The 17,285-nt window shown below is 45.1% G+C and overlaps 1 protein-coding gene across 1 annotated transcript; it reads left to right on the top strand.

Annotated features, from left to right (window-relative positions):
- The first annotated feature begins 7,267 nt into the window (after positions 1–7,267).
- LOC125110749 (protein PIP-1) lies at positions 7,268–14,084 on the top strand. Its single transcript, XM_047752299.1, has 3 exons — positions 7,268–7,334; positions 12,960–13,073; positions 13,960–14,084. Exons 1-3 carry the CDS (start codon positions 7,268–7,270, stop codon positions 14,082–14,084), a joined length of 306 nt encoding a protein of 101 aa, XP_047608255.1.
- The last annotated feature ends 3,201 nt before the right edge of the window (positions 14,085–17,285 follow it).

Below are 17,285 nucleotides of genomic sequence, written 5' to 3' on the forward strand. Positions count from 1 at the left end.
TTCATCAATTGTTGCCTGAACTTATGGCAGAAATTTCCATGCGGTGCTCCCTGGTCCCCGTTTTTGTTTCATGCTTGGTTGGGGCCCACACTGATTCTTGCCAAGTCTGAAATCCGTGGAGATGTTCCTGCAGGCACACCCCTCTGACGTCACGTCCTCCTTCAAGCACTGCTTGAAATGGGAGAAGGGATTGGTTCTTTACAGCTAACCAGGTGTTTCCCCCATCCCCTCCTTAACCTCCTTAACTAGGTAACTCTGAGAAGAATTACAGTCTTCCAGATAAACAAAAACAGGGACAGAGGTTGTCCCCAACAACTTCTGTCTGTGCTTGCAAAAGCAAAACAAAACAAAAAAAACTCCTGAGGCCAGGCAAGGCAAAACCTCCAGGAGTTAGAGCTATTTGGGGAAGGAGGAAGAGGAAAAGATAATATACAGTTAAGTGTGTCAGTCCATCATCCTGCCACGTAATTGTGGCACATTATGTGACTAATAAACTGTGGTCAATCTCATTTGCCCAACTGTTACCTACTGCGTATTTGGCTCATAACTTCAGGGTGGGGCTCTCTTCCTCTCCAACAAGGAGAATAGGATGTGATTGTAACACCCACAATACAGGGAGCTGGGAGGGTCCTCTGTCCTGGGTTCTTTATAGAGAGAAGCAGGGAGGAGCTCTCAGGGGATGAATCCCTCAGGACTGAGCTAAGGGGCAGGGCCCACTCCCACTACTTCCCTGAGCTCCGCAGAAACCACATCATCAGGAGACTAGAAGAATCATTTGAGGAAAATAGTTCTCACTCGGTTTGCTCATGTAGACCAGGAGAGGGCTCCAGATGAAACCTCTCAGAAAGCGAAGACATGGACTAAGGCCAATTCTAATTAAGGTTAGATTGAGAAAATTTGTGGTAGTGGTAAGTGTGGGCAGGGGATCATAGAAAAACATTTTTTGGAGTTCCCATTGTGGCTCAGTGGCAATGAACCTGACTGGTATCCATGGGAACTTGGGTTTGATTCCTGGCTCCTCTCAGTGAGTTAAGGTGTTGCTGTGAGATGTGGTGTAGGTTGCAGATACGGCTCAGATCTCCTGAGTTTCTGTGGCTGTAGTGTAGGCTGGCAGCTGCAGCTTCCATTCGACCCTTAGCCTGGGAACTTCCATGTGCTACAGGTGTGGCCCTGAAAAAAAGAAAAGAAAAATGATTTCTTTTAAGGTAGTTCCATGAACCAGGGACTATCCATTCCTGGAAGAGGACAGTCTTCTGGGATGGAGTCACTGTAGGGCCCACAGGGGACAAGTAACAGAGACTTGGAGCCTGTGGTAGTGTGAGAGTTTCTAGCTGTGTGAACCTGGGCAGTTGCTTACCCTCAGTTATTCCATTCACAAAGTGGGAGTTATATTACTATATTGGAAGTTGGGAGGAGCAAATGCAAAATGCTTTTGTTGACTTTAAAAGTGCACAACATAGAGTTGTGAATTTAAGTTTTATTCAGGTTCTTATGGAGGACTATAGCCCAGGAGATAGCCTCTCTGCAGCTCTGAGAAACTGCTCCAAGGAGGATGGGGAGGAGTTAGTTTTTATGAATTTTTTGTCTAGGAAATAGGAATAGTCAAGCATACCTCTTGGTAAAAGATTATTTCTAATCACAAAGAAAAGGTAACTTAAGTTAGTGATTTTAGAGCTTTTCTATATATGGGAAGAGGCAAGAATCTGGGTCCATCAAAACTTTCTGAGATATGCATTTTAACTATCTAGGGGCCCTTTTATCCAAAGCACAGAATGCTTCATCCTGTTTTGTTTTTTTGTTTTGTTTTGTGTTTTTACATCTTGAATTCCCCTCAGGATGCCTGGTCAGTGAATGCTACAGAGGATTGAAATTTAACCTTTGTGTAACTGGATGATGAGGGACACTCCTTGTTCTTCACACTTCGAAACTGTTGGCATAGCAGCTGGCCATGGGTTAATGCTCAGTTGCAAGTAATTCGGGAATTCTCATTGTGACTCAGTGGAAACAAATCTGACTAGTATCCATGAGGATGCAGGTTCAATCTCTGGCCTCACTCAGTGAGTTAAGGATCTGACATTGCCATGAGCTGTGGTGAAGGTCACAGATGTGGCTCAGATCCTGATTTGCCATGGCTGTGGTTTAGGATGGCAGCTGTAGCTCCAATTTGACCCCTAGCCTGGGAACCCCCATATGTCTTTGGTGCAGCCCTTAGGAAAAAAAAAAGTAATTGTAGTTTTTGAGAGGTAATTGAATCTTCCTGAGGCCTTGGGCCAGAAGGAAAGGAGTAATAGCCTTAGAGAGTAAACTCTCTCCTCTAGAGGGTTTTGTGGTCATACACCAGGAGAAGAAGTACAGAGGGAATGGAGTATTTGTGACTTTCTCCTTACCTCTGGAGAGAGACAGTAAGGAAAATATGGTCCTAGATTCAGCGTAAGGCATTGTTGGCATGTGGATTGGAAAAAGAATTCCCAGACTCAGAGTGAGGTGAAAAGAAAGATAGGTTTATTGAGATAAGAAACACTGCTAGTGCATCTGGATGACGTCTTGATGATCAGGGAGAGCTGACCCCAAGCATGGTCGTATCTGTTTTTATAGCCCAAGGAGAGAGAAGAGGTCTTACAGTACATTTGCTGTTTAGCTGGGGGTGGGTTGAGGAGTGGGCCACATACCTTTCCTAGTAGGGAGCAGGAAGGAGTAGACCAGGTTGTTCAGAAGGGGCTCAAGATCTCTGTAACAATTGCAATGGGACAGAAGGGGTGATGAGGGTCTGCTAATTTTTATCCCAGCAACATTGATATCCTGAGACTTTGAGTTTATCTCATTGGAGAGGCCTCAGAGTCCCACATAAGGCTGAAACATTCTGTTTTATTTTCCTGTTCCTGCTGTAAAATAATAATAATAATAATAATAAATATCACCTCACAAACACAGATGCATTCTCTTATATTCTGGTGTTCAGAAGTCTGATATGAATCTCATGGGATCAAAATCAAGGTATTAGCAGGGCTGGAGCCTTCAGAGGCTGCTGGCATTCCTTAGCTTGTTGCCCCTTCATGTCACTCCAAACATTTCCATCATCACATCTCCTACTGCTGACTCTGATCTGCTTTCCTCTTATAAGGACACTTGCTGTTACATTGGATCCACCCTGATAATCCAATCTAATCTCCCCATCTCAAGATCCTTAATCAACATCTGAAAAGCCCCTCTTTGCCAATGAAATAACCAGGTTCTAGGGGTTAGAACAGGGAAGTCTTTGAGGGCCATCATTCATACCCCAAATCTAAGCTCCATGGCTTTCTTAAAGAGGAAATGGATGTTATAAAAATATCCAGAAAGTTCGTATTTGCTAGTGTAAGTGTATCTTTCTCACGGCATCCCCAAAGGACCCACATGTAACCTTGAGTCCACCATGCCAAAAACTGGGCTGAATGCCTGCCTGCCAAGTGTCAGCATGCTCCTGCTTTAACCAGCTTGCACCCGCCTGGTCAGAGGGGCTGCTGAGTGTTCCTCTTGTGTAATTGCGTGGTTTTCTACAAGGACCCTCATGGATGGGACTTACTTGACCCCCATTTTCCAGCCCTTGGAAGAACAAAAGTTAACCTGATGCAGACTTTCATTCTAGGACATACATGAGTAGATTGAATAGGTGCTATTGAAGCAGGGCTACATGATGACTTCTGTGGGCCCTAGAAGACTTTTGCCTTTGTGGACCTCTTCCTCCACAAAAGTTATTAAAATTGTATTTTATGACTGCATTGGCATACAAATGAAAGCTATGAATATTATGCTAAAATATTCTTTGACCTAAAAGTTCATTAATTTTCTTCTGATTTTAAAAGGAAACATTTATTGTAGGTCTCTAACAGTATTGTGGGTTCTATGACTACTGTGTCTAAGGGATAAGGCAGCCCTCGTCTGAGGGTAGTGAATGGGCAATGTGTTTACCTTCTCTATGATTCTCAGGATGCTGGCTAAATGGAACACAAATGTGAGTTTTCGCAGACGTGGGCCCTTAATAATTCTGAGGAAAGACTTCTCACTTAAGTTTTATGATGACTCTGGTTCCACTGCAGTGAATGCCAATTTTTTTTCTTTTGGTTTTTCTTTGAGATAGGAGGTTTTGCTTTTTTTCAGTTAGTAAAGTATCACTGAATCCAAATATATAACTTCCTCCCAGATTCCAGTGTGTAGTATATTGCACTTACACAGCAAAACAATATTTTACTTCTAAAATAACATTTTAAAACACTTCAAAAGGTTGGGTTCTTGACATGTATCTTTATTAATTTTATCCTGAAAGTGCGCTGGAATTATTCATCATCATAAATTTAACCATTATAATTTATTTAATTATCTCACAATAAATAATAAGTGTGTGCCCCCTCTACTTTGCTCTAGTCTTTACTCTTGGGGTGCTGCAATAAAAGATAAGTGGAAAAATCTCCTACACAAGTGGCTGGACAGTCCATAGGCAAAGGTAGGAGAAAATGGATCTTTGGCCACTTGTACACAAGAGAAATCTGTCTGTCCTTGGCCCTTGCGAAAGCAGGGGGGGAAAAAAACCCTTGCTCTTTGGAGAGTTCCTGGAGTCTCAATGCTATGTAAATCAAATGTCTCCAGAGGCCAACATGCATCTGTGGCTTTCTCAACCTGCAGATGTCTCCAAGGCTCCAGGCGCTGAAATGTAAATGCCCAAGGGTAACAGTGTTCCGGTCTTTCTGGAACCTTGGGAATGTAACCCAGGGTACTAGTTCTGGGAGGAAGTAGTTATTCCTTTCAGAGAGAGAAGAGGAGATTTTTCCTTTTTTTTTTTTTTTTTCTTGGCTTTTTAGGGCCATTCCTGCAGCATATGGAAGTTCCCAGGCTAGGGGTTGACTTGGAGCTGTAGCCTATACCACAGCCACAGCAACTTGAGATCCGAGCCACGTCTGTGACCTACACCGCAACACTGGCTCCTTAACCCACTTAACCCAGGTACTGAACCCCTGTCCTTGTGGATTCTAGTTGGGTTCGTTACCACTGAGCCATGCTGGGAACTCCTATATTCCTTATTATTTTCCTGAGTCAGAGCAATTAAGGAGACAAGTGGTTAGAGATCGAATTCTTCTGATTTGTGAAAAGTGAAGTATTTCCAGGAACAGTGGAGGAAACATGTTTTAATCCTTAAACTGTATACATGTCCATGTCCTAAGAAGCTGGACATTTTATAGGAACAGATATCAGGGAATATTTATTTCCCAACAACACATTAATAGTCACTTTTAATATATGTATGAGACCAAGCTGGGGGCTCCATTAATGACTGTGATGGCTCTATTAACAATGCCCTGGGACATGAAGACTTCACAATCTGATCCAATCAATTTCGAGCTCATTTGCAAGGTTCATTTTTCAAGCCAGTCTTTCATATATGTTCTGCCAGCAAGAGGACTTTTCTTAGCTGTTTCTTTCTCCAGTTCTCTGCAGTAAACTAGCTAACCTTCAGCTTAATTTGAGGCTTCCAAGGAAGATAAGAGCCTCATCTTTAATGGCTTACTACCAAAATCTTCATTGTTTTTGAGGGTGCACTTATTCTTGAATGCCCCCACACTGTTGAGAATGAAAGTTTGTACCTGTGGGGAGGACTTCATATTCTTATGTTCTTATTGGATTGCCCCCCTTCCTTGGCAAATCCCTAAGCCCAGAGCTTGTGGAGGGGCAGGGGTCTACTTAACCAAAAGCTACATCCCTGATTTATAAGCAAGGTACTGTACAGGGAAGGTAGCCTTTGGTCTTCTTGTCTTGCCTCTCCTGGAATGAAATCTCTGTCATAAAGTGAGCTGGGGCTGAACGTAATGGGGACCCAATATAATCAGCCTGCTACACCTGGCTTAGAGGCTCTGCTTTCTGAGAGGGGCTGGGTGGAAGAAGGGACCCACTGTTTTTGGCCACACTTGTAGGAATTTAGCCTCTGCAACTTGGAGCTGGGGTGCTTGAGGAGTGCTGTGGTCTGACCCTCCTAGGGAGATGCCATGCCCCTCCACTGGGAGCTGGGAGAAAGTGTACCCCATTTTCTTGGTCATACCTTCCCAGAGTGGAATTTTTTCATGCAGACTTGGGAGGGAAAGGGAGGGTAGGAGCAAGTTGTGGCTCAGGTGCCACAAAGTCTCACTGTTCTTACAGAGATTTAGATTTTCCTGAAAAAGGTGTTTCTTTATTTGCTGTATGCCCTTAGGACAATATTTAGAGATTTTTAAATGATTGTTTTAAAAAGTACATTTTTTTCCAGTTATAGTTTTTTCATTGGGTGGGACAGGGATGGGTCTACAGATCCGTTCAGGGAAGGGAGTTCTCCACTGGTTGTAATCTAGCATCCAGAATAGAAAAGAAAATTTTATTTAAAAAGGCATCATGAGGGAGTTCCCGTTGTGGCGCAGTGGTTAACGAATCCGACTAGGAACCATGAGGTTGCGGGTTTGATCCCTGGCCTTGCTCAGTGGGTTAAGGACCCGGCGTTGCCATGAGCTGTGGTGTAGGTCAGCGACTGTAGCTCCGATTAGACCCCAGCCTGGGAACTTCCATATGCTGCAGGTGGGGCCCTAAAACCCAAAAAAAAAAAAAAAAAAAGGCATCGTGAGATGAAAAAAACACTGCCACCAATTATGGGTTATTTGTAGCATAGATCTTGAAGATTTGGGGAAAAACACTCCACTTTGTTCCTGCTAAAACAAATGTAGACGTGTTTCATTTCCAAGAAAGAGACAATGCTGCCACCAAAATCTATTTGTGTCCGGCCTGCACTTTACAAAAGTCTAAGCATATGTTTATTTCCCTAGGCTTATTTTAATGAGAGAGTATCCTTAACAGGAGTATCTTCATTCACACCATACTTCAAAATTCCTTTCAAATACGGCAAATCTCTTAGATGGGTAAACATCATTAACTCAACTGAATTCCCAAATCCTCAGGCAATATATGTTAGACTCTAAGCTTCAATTTTACAACTGTGAAATGGAGACATGAAAGAGCCAGCTCTTCTTACGTAACTTGGTTCCCTCAGTATGGCCAGTGGAGGTGAGCAGGGGTGGTAATGCTGGAAGGAATGCAGGCCCGGTTCCTCCAGGCACCCTGCTTGATCTCTGTCTGGGGAAGTACAGCCCTTTGCTGGGCTGCCATTGGCTGCTCCTCCCAGACTGGAATTATAAAGCTGGATCTCAGAGGCTCTTGGGACCTGGGATTCTGTCCTGCCTTCTATAAATCTTTGGGGCTTGAGCCAAACCTAGAGATGGGTAAATGCCTCCTGCTGCCACTGCTGCTGGTAGTCCTGTCTTCACTGCTGGGCTTCCCGCAAGGTAAGCCCCCAGGGAGCATGTAGGAGGGCAGTGGGGACTGGGGAGAACCTGGTGGGTGGCAGGTTATGTTTCCAGGCATCACCTGTCTCTTTGATTCTTTGCCTGCCTTGACATTAAAATGTCCAACAGATAATATTACCATATACATAATGATTTAATCTGGGGCATTTTGCTTTTGTAGGAATATATTTTAATATCTTTCTGCTTGAAAGTCTGTTTTTCATAATGTCAACGGGTTTAACATTTTTGAAAGCTGAAAGACTCAGGAGCTCCATTTGTTGAATACTATGATTAAGATTTCAAATTGTGCGAGTTCCCATTGTGGCTCAGGGGTAACGAACCTGACTAGTAGCCATAAGGACACAGGTTCAATCCCTGGCCTTGCTCAGTGGGTTAAGGATCCAGCATTGCTGTGAGCTATGGTGTAGATCACAGACATGGCTTGGATCCCAAGTTGCTGTGGCTGTGGTGTAGGCTGGCAGCTATTGATACGATTGGACCCCCAGCCTGGGAACCTCCATATGCTGCGGGTGTGGCCCTAAAAAAAAAGACCAAAAAAAAAAAGATTTCAAATTGTTGGTGTTATCCTGTAGGAACAGGATGGACCCTCACCCCCATGTCAAGACTGACAATGCCACATATGCATCAAGAGGGTATGAAAACGTTTGTTATTCACCTAATGAGCCTTTCTCGGGAGAACAGGGCTTACTGCCAGGTGTGTCTCAAGATGGCTTGAGGGAGCAGAGAAAAGAGATTCTTGAATTTATATGGTTCTGAGGGAGAGAGACTGGAGGAGCGTTCTTGCATTCAGGTGGGGGCTTGCGTGGTTTGAAACTCCCATCAGTGGCGATGGAGGGAGCTCCTAGGGCCCAGATGTAGGGCAAGAGTGGAGCGACTTCAAGGCTGTCAGCTGGGAAACATCAAAAAAATGCAATCAGACACCTTATTGCTTGACCAAAATGCAACCAATATTTGGGGGACCTTTTATAAAATGTTCAGTACCATTGTAGAACTTTGTAACTGGAGCCACAGCAGTGACAATGCCAGATCCTTAACTTCCTGTCCCATGGGGAACTCCCATTTTTTTGTAAAAGTACAAACTGACTCGGAACAAAAAAAAAAATGAAAAATTGAAGAGTTTCTGTTGTGGCTTAGTGGGTTAAGAACCCGACATAGGGGAGTTCCCATCATGGCTCAGTGGTTAATGAATCTGACTAGGAACCATGAGGTTGCAGGTTCAATCCCTGGCCTTGCTCAGTGGGTAAAGGATCCAGCGTTGCAGTGAACTGTGGTGTAGGTCGCAGACATGGCTTGGATCCCAAGTTTCTGTGACTGTGGCATAGGCTGGCGGCTACAGGTCCAATTAGACTCCTAGCCTGGGAACCTCTATATGCCGTAGGAGCGGCCCTAGAAAAGGCAAAAAGACAAAAAAAAAAAGAACCTGACATAGTATTGGAGAGGATGAGGGTTCAATCCCTGGCTTGCTCAGTGGGTTAAGGATCAGGCTGTGGTGTAGGTCACAGATGCACTCAGATCCAGCATTGCTGTGGCTGTGGCTAGGCTGCAACTGCAGCTCCAATTTGATCCCTAGGTTGGGAACTTCCATATGCCACAGGTGTGGCCATGAAAGGAAAAAAGAGAAAAATTATTTTATAAGAACCCATACTTGATACCAATGAATGTTCATCATCCTGGCTTGTGATTTCCTGAGAAGCTGACTCAGAGAAAGATAGGAATAAAAAATCATTTGTCTGGAAGGTGGAACAAGGACATACCAAGAGGAACATGGGGAAGTAAAACAGATTATGGAAGGAAGTTAACAAGCTGGACATCATGATGCAGAAACAGTCGATCCAGCTGTAAATTCCAGAGAACAGTGCAGGGATCCAGCTCAGGGGAGAGGAAGGTGATTATTCATCCACAAGTTCCCCATCATTCTTTTTTTTGGGGGGGAGCATTTTTATGCCCCTACACTTTTAAAAAATTTATTTATTTTGGCCACTCCATGGCATATGGAGTTCCTGGGCTAGGGATCAGATCTGACACCAGATCCTTAACACACTGTGCCAGGCTGGAGATCAAACCTGCGTCCTAGGGCTCCAGAGTTGCCACCAATTCTGTTGCGCCACAGGAGGAATTCCTCCCTATTATTCTTGAGAGAGGGATGCTTCTCAGGCATTTGCTCCCCAGTATTCCAGCTGCTCAGTGCGCATGGCGAGCATGGGCTCCCATAGCCCTGTGTCAGAGTTGAAGATGTGGCAGGGGCAGCCTTCAGCATGTGAAGTTGAAGGCTGAGGGCTAGGGGAGGGCAATAGGAATTGCACCTACTTCAGTTAGTGATACGTGCGTCTCCTGTTGCAGCTGCAGAAGGTTATCATCCCAGGGCACAGTTTTCTTAAAAGTAACTACTAACTTTTATTATTATTATTACTATTATTATTATTATTATTATTATTATTATTATTATTGTCTTTCTCTCTTTTCAGGGCCGATCCTGCAGCATATGGAAGTTCCCAGGCTAGGGTTCCAATTGGAGCTGTAGCCACCAGCCTAAGCCAGGGCCATAGCAACTTGGGATCTGAGCTGCGTCTGCAACCTACACCACAGCTCAAGGCAACACCGGATCCTTAACCCACTGAGCGAGGCCAGGGATTGAACCTGTGGCCTCATGGATGCCAGTCAGGTTCATTAACTCCTGATCCATGATGGGAACTCCATAAAGTAACTACTAACTTTTTTTTTGTTTGTTTTTTTGCCTTTTCTAGGGCCGCTTCTGTGGCATATAGAGGTTCCCAGGCTAGGGGTCTAATTGGAGATGTAGCCACTGGCTTATGCCACAGCCACAGCAACAGCAACACCAGATCCGAGCCGCGTCTGCAAACTACACTGCAGCTCACGGCAACGCCGGGTCCTTAACCCACTGAGCAAGGCCAGGGATCGAACCTGCAACCTCATGGTTAGTAGGATTTGTTAACCACTGCACCATGACGGGAACTCCAGTAACTACTAACTTTTAAAGTAGACACTGACATTCTTTTTTTTTTTTCTTCTTCTTTTTAGGCTGCACCTGCGGCGTATGGAAGAACCCAGGCTAGGGGTTGATTGGGAGCTATAGCCGCTGGTCTACACCACAGCCACAGCAACGCCAGACCAGAGCCTCAGCTTCAAACCACACCACAGCTCACGGCATCGCCGGATCCTTAACCCACTGAGTGAGGTCAGGGATTGAACCCGCATCATCATGGATGCTAGTCGGGTTCGTTACCCCTAAGCCACAATATGAACTCCTGAGCCACAGACATTCTTAAGCAGATCTATATCTTTAGCAGATTTTCATGTGATCGAGAATAGCACAGGCCCGGGGCAATGGTAAATATTGACAGATAGGCTCTTCGAGTTAGACAGTCTTCATTAACTTTAGAGGGAGCAAAATGGAGTGTTTGGTTTTTTATTGAGTGTGCACTTTTCAAGGATCACTCCTGTTGAAAAGCTCTACTGCAAAACAAAAATGTGTGAGTAAATAATAAAATAAATATACAGTTTTAAACTATCCAAAAATGATGATACCACAGCAAGCAGATTGAAACGACCCTCTATTTGCTCTATTGTAGGTTTCTCAGTCCCTGTTTCTCACACACACATTTCCTTTATACGTGACTTATAATTTCTCACATTTTGCATTGACTCAGTTGACTCATGGCTTTATTCCCAACTTCCTGTTTCTACCACCTCTTTCCTGGATCTCTGTTACTCTTTCCTTCTTTAAAACCTCTCATCTCCACAGCTTCAGGAGTGTACTTGCAAAACAGTTAACGTCACTCTCTACAGAAAAACCTCCGATGGCTTTCTCCAAGTTTGAATGAAATCTTATTTCTTACAGTGGCCTAAGATGTCCTGTCCCAATAAGACAGAAGCCCAGCAACAGATGTAATTTTAAGTTTTCTAGTAGGCATATTAAAAAAATTAGAAATCGTAAAATTAATTTTGATGGTATACTTTATTTAACCCAGTATATCTAAAATATTATTTCAGCATGTAATGAACAAAGTTACTAACGAGAAAGTAAATTTTTTTTTTTTTGGCTTTTCTAGGGCTCCACCCTCAGCATATGGAGGTTCCCAGGTTAGGGGTCTAATCAGAGCTGTAGCTGCCGGCCTACTCCAGAGCCACAGCAACGTGGGATCTGAGCCTCGCCTGTGACCTTCACGTTAACGCTGGATCCTTAACCCACTGAGTGAGGCTAGGGATCAAACCCACAACCTCACAGTTCCTAGTCGGATTCGTTATCCACTGAGCCACAACAGGAACTCCAATTTTGTTTTATTTTGTTTTGTTCTAAATGTTTGAAATCGACCTACAGCCCATCTATTTAGACTACTCGCATTTCGTAGGCTCAACAGCCATATATGCCCGGAGGCTACCATATATGAAAATGCAGGTCTAAGCAGATAGATGCTTAGAGTTTGGCCTCTTCAGTCCTACTTTATAATATTCTCACCTTTTTCTATTTTACCTGTGCTGTTCTTTTATGTTTCTCAAACTAGCCAAGCTAATCCCACCTAAGAAACTTTCTTTGCCCTCGCCCGTGTATCTTCCTGGAACCAGCTTCCCAACTTCTCCCAGTTTTTTAAGTCATAAGCTTTAAAAAAAAAAAAAAAATTCAGGTTTGAGCTTAAGTAACCTCTTTTCTGACTCCTCATTGCCTCACCGCGCTATCTCTGCTATCTCTGCCACGTGTCCTCAGTCTCACTGTCTTCATGAATCACCAGGACCTGAATAACCTTTCGTCTTTCTTCACTGTCATTTTCTCCATTTATTTGCTTAATGTTAAATAAGTGGAATGGACATTTCATTGCTCCCTTCAGCACTCTCTTCCTAGCACCTGGAATAATTCCTCCCACAGGTTAGGCTTGGCTTGGTGAATAGCATGGACTGCTGGCTGGCCGCTCAGGGGGTGGGGTGGGCTATAGCTCCAGGGCAAGTGTTTGTTCCTCAGCTCCTCCCCTCCCCTTCCCTCTCCTCCACGCTTTCCTCATTATCTTCTGATCTTCTCTTTTACTTTCCACCCCTCCTTTCTCTCCCCTCCCTGCCCCCTTCAGCTCTCCTTTTAGGGTGAATCCTGAGGTTCTCCTTGGAGTCCTACTCTTCAGATGAAAAGGGAGGGTGGGAGGGTGAGGGCTCTGTGGGGGGAGGGGGCAGGATGGAGCAAGGGTGGGCAGTGCTCACTCCTTCCAGAATTCCATTTACCTGTTCTGCTCCTGCAGATGCCATTCACGTGGAACACATACATTTTCAATGGTGTCCGCTGTGTTGGGGTGGCAGTCAGTTGGGAAGTGGGTCAGGGGAGCTGCAGTGAAGGACTTGACCTCCTTCCTCCAGTGGCACAGTCCCTCCCTGGGAGGACAAGGAGAGCCCTCTGTGCTCAGGCGCAGACCCTAGAGGTGCACATGCCTTCTTCCAAGAGCAAGCCAAGCACCGAAAATCACACACAGCCTTCAGCACTTTCATTAGGTGGTGGTAACTGGGCAGTGTCCAGGCGCACCTGGCTCACAGGTGCGCTTCCTCTCCTGACCAGCAGAGGGCTTGGACCAGAACAGCCTTATTTATGCTGGTTTGACTTTCCAGCTCTAAAATGTTTCCAGTGTCAACGAGTCAGCGCCAGTGGGGTTTGTGAGAGCGGGAAAAGCTTCTGCCAGACTCAAGGCAGCCAGCAGTGCTTTCTGAGGAAGGTCTATGAAGGTAGGTGGGGCCTGAGAAGTCCCCTGGGTGACCTTTGCCTGAGGTTAGGGGCTGGCAGAAGGGTTCCAGGGTGGGGGATGGAATCAGCCCTCCATGGAACCCCCATGAGAGACTGGGCTCCAAGGACAAGGCAGGGTGGCTGCAGGACTCAGGGAGGTGGCCCCTCAGGAACCGTGGGAGTAGGAGCAGCATAGAAAGGGGGTTAGTTTCCTCCTTTTAACCTAAGTTATCATCTTGTTCTGGTACTGGGCTGCCTGCCTCTTGCCATTAACTGGGATGGTGGCCTGTAGCTGAAGTGGGGATCTTCTGTTTAACTCCTGAGAGTAACTGGAATTGAGCTGCTGAAAGTCCCCTGAGTGAGACCTGACTGTGATAGGGTTTTGGGGAACTAGGTTCAGGGTTGGCAGAGAAAAAGGGGAAGGGTGGAGAGGGCAATTTCTTTTCATCCTCTCTTGTTTGGGGAGGTGGGTTGAATTCTGAGCTTGCAGAACTATCCTAGGAGAGCACAGGAGGGGGTGCTACATCCAGCATCTCATTCCCAGGAGGCAGATATTCACCCCAAACAAGAACATCAGTCTTCAATCTCCCTAGTGGCTCAGAGGATGAAGGATCTGGTGGTTGTCACTGCTGTGGCTTGGGTCACTGCTGTGGCACAGGTTTGATCCCTGGCCCAGGAAGTTCCACATGTGGGGAGGCGGGGGGGGGGGCACGGCCAGAATGAATAAGTGTGAGTGCTCCATGGGATGTGCTATTTTCCCCTCATCCCTTGATTTGTTTGTTGATGCATTGATTCTCTGAGTTGTTAAAGACATGCTGGGCCCCACACCCATGGGCCTGCAACCTGGGTTCTGTGGCCTGACTTACCCTCTTTTGTACTTCTTTCCAGGTGACACCGTTTCCTATGGACACCAGGGTTGTAGCAGCCTATGTGTTCCTATGAAATTCTTTAGACCCAGCGTTACTGTGGATTTTAGATGCTGCCATGACTCACCTCTCTGCAACAAGTTCTAAGGACAGGGTTCAGCTTTTGCCCTGATCTGGTGGATAAAGCTAATTCAGGATTCCTTTCAACTACCGTAATCTGCAAGACTCTGTGATATGAATACTTTTCCCCTAGAAAAAGCAGTCTCAGACCCGTTTTGTTTTCAGGCCCCCTTTCCTTCATTGAGAGATGCCCCCGAGATAGTATTTGAAACCAAATTGGGGTGAAGATTGGTGGCCATAGCTAGGTCCAAGGGTACAGTCTCTCTTATCAGGCCCTAATCCGCAGTCACATTGATTGTTGCTTAAAAAGGCAGGGTCTGTGGAATATTGAATTTGGGATTCTGTGTGTTCTGGAGGCAGGAGCTGAAGGTAGTGGGAGCATCCTCCAAAGCTGAACAGTGGGAGTGTGAGGGGCCCCTAAATATCATGTTGCTTGAGTGGACTAACTGTTGCAACATAAACCTCTTAAGTATCAGTGGCTTAAGTCAATAAAATGGAATCACTTATGTCAAAGTGATCTAAGATGGAGCTGGGATGCCATTAAGGTGGAGGAACACATCCACCCCTGAACATAAAATTTGCAGCATCAATTTTGGATCTGCCATCCTGAGACCACCTGGAACTTGTCTTCTTTACTCCCTAGAGACCACAGGCTCGCAACCAGTCCTTGGCCAGCAAGTGACTGAAGGCCTGCGGCACCAATCATCACTCTGTATAGATTAGGGGACTTCTCTGGACTATCTTTGTTGCCTTTATAAGCCCACACTATTTTCTATTTCCCTCAGAGCACATTTGAGTTGCCATTCCAATCAGTGCCTCCAAATTGCAATTCTAAACACTTGAAATAAACTTTTTTTCCTCTTATTTGCAGCCTTCTGCATTTCTTGGTTAACAGTTATCACCTGGTAATGGTCTCCAGACAGCCATAACTTGCTTTGCATTCACAGGTCACACCCAGTCTCACAATATACCACAGGCTGCGTGGGAGCATAGGTGGGCACATCTCAAGGGTGCAAACAGTGTGAGCCTTACAAGACTCTCCTCTCTCTGGTATGGGTTGATTGGATCAGTGGTGGACACTTGACCCAAGCTGAACCAATAAAATTCTCTTTTCTGGCAATTTCTTATTAGATTTTAGAGACAAATTTTTTGAACGTCGTTAGAACTGTAATACGAGGAGTTCCTGTCATGGCTCAGTGGTTAATGAATCTAACTAGGAAGCATGAGGTTGTGGGTTCGATCCCTGGCCTTGCTCAGTGAGTTAAGGATCCAGTGTTGCTGTGAGCTGGGGTGTAGGTCGCAAATGCAGCTCGGATCTGGCATCGCTGTGGCAGAGGCTGGCAGCTGTAGCTCCGATTAGACCCCTAGCCTGGAAACCTTCATATGCCGCAGGTGTGGCACTAGAAAAGACAAAAAGAAAAAAAAAATAGAACTGTAATACGAAACTGCTACACGAAACCCAGCTTCAGTCATGTGATGGAGAACCAGAGAAAATCCTTCTGCAAAGACAGAAAACTGAAACAAACATGAGAAAGCAGAAGCATCAATGTGTGAGAGTCTGAAGTTCTGATGTCATTATAGTTTTGAATTCTGCTTCCCATCCCCCACCCCCAGCAAAAGCCAGAAAAAATTCCTGACCAGGGGTTCCATGAGTTGATGCAAGTTGTGAAAAATGTCATCTACCATATCAGTAAACAAAAGATGTTGTGACCATCAAGCCATCAGCCACTGCTCGCCCCTGACTGCACACTGAGCAGATTCAGGATGGAGAAAAACAGGATACCGCCCTAGATAAGGTGCATATCAAAGGAATGATTTCAGTTAGCCCAGACTCTTGTATCTTTCCCCATATAGAAAAGTGCTAAAAATTCATTTACTTTAGGTATCTGTTTTTCTCTAACAGTAATCTTTTGATGTTCAGACTACCAGTTTTGGTTTTTGTTTTATGCAAAAACTCCTACTTACCCAGGTTCCTTCTTTACTTCTGAAACAGAAGCTATCTGAGAGCCTGTTTGCTGGGCTTAAGTCCTCAGTATGTCTGTCCACTGAATGAAACATAATTCTCAACCTTTAGGTTGTGCATTTTTCTCCAGTTAACAAAATCATTCTAATCCCCCAACTCTTTCTTTTGCTTGAGGTAGCTTGACTGGGATTGATGTTTGGATGTGTGAAAAAGTGAGCTACTGACAAGTGGCTGAAAAAAGCCCTACGATAAAAAGCAAAACCCAGCTGTTGGGGGAGAAACTGTCTCTAGTTGCTTGGTGGTGTAAGTGAATACTTAGGGAAATGGAACCAGTTAAAACCACTGGGGAAATGTTGGGAGGAAACATTGAGTCGGGGTCGGTATCCTTGAGCCCAGATTTGTAGGCTGCCCCCCTTTCTCAGAGCTTTTCTCCCATTTAGGATTTGTTTCCTAAGGAGAAAGCAGTGTGGAAAGGCTGGAACATTTTCATCCTGTAGGACAGACAGGCCTGGGGGGAGTGAGGAGGAGTGGCAGTGAGTCCAGGGCTTGAGTCTGTTGGATAAATTGCTTGATGTTAGAGCAAGGCTCCCCACCCCACTCCCCAGGGAAGGGCAGTCAGTATGCGAACACGATTTATCACTAGAGGTGCCCTTTACATGGGCTCTATTTTGGCACCTTGGACTGAAAAGATTGGAAACCCACTCAAGTTAACTTCGGTAAAGGAGATTTACTGTTCAGGAGAGTTTTCTAGAAACAAGTGCAGAAACTCAGCTAAGCCTCATAGGAACAGGAGGTGCACCAGGCAGGCTTCCCTCTCCAAGCCATGGTCTCTTATTTCAAGCTCAACATCCTCAAAAGAAACTCATCATCTCTCCTGAAAATGACTGTATCCATGATGCGCAGTGTTTTGAGAATATTGTTTCATACATTTTGCCTGGTTTTGTCAATGTTTGGGGCAAGAAGGTAAATCTAGTTTCTGTCACACTCACACCACCTTGAGGTAGAGGATCAGATTCTACTTGATTAAAAACCTCTTCTCTTACATGCCCACTATCTTTTTTGTCAAGCCATTTGGACAATCCCTCCATCCCCCTCTTCTTGTGTTTGTAGTGTAGTTGGACGTCCTACTCAGTCTTAGCAGGCGTGGTTCCATCTCAGGGCTGCCCACTCGCCTGAGGAGAATCAGATGGGGTGTTCTGAGGTGTTTTTAGTTGTCTCTTGAAATTTTCCTGCAGAATTTCAGAGAACTTGTCTATTCCCAGGAA

This window comes from Phacochoerus africanus, chromosome 11, assembly GCF_016906955.1.
Source record: "Phacochoerus africanus isolate WHEZ1 chromosome 11, ROS_Pafr_v1, whole genome shotgun sequence".
Classification (NCBI taxonomy): Eukaryota; Metazoa; Chordata; class Mammalia; order Artiodactyla; family Suidae; genus Phacochoerus; species Phacochoerus africanus.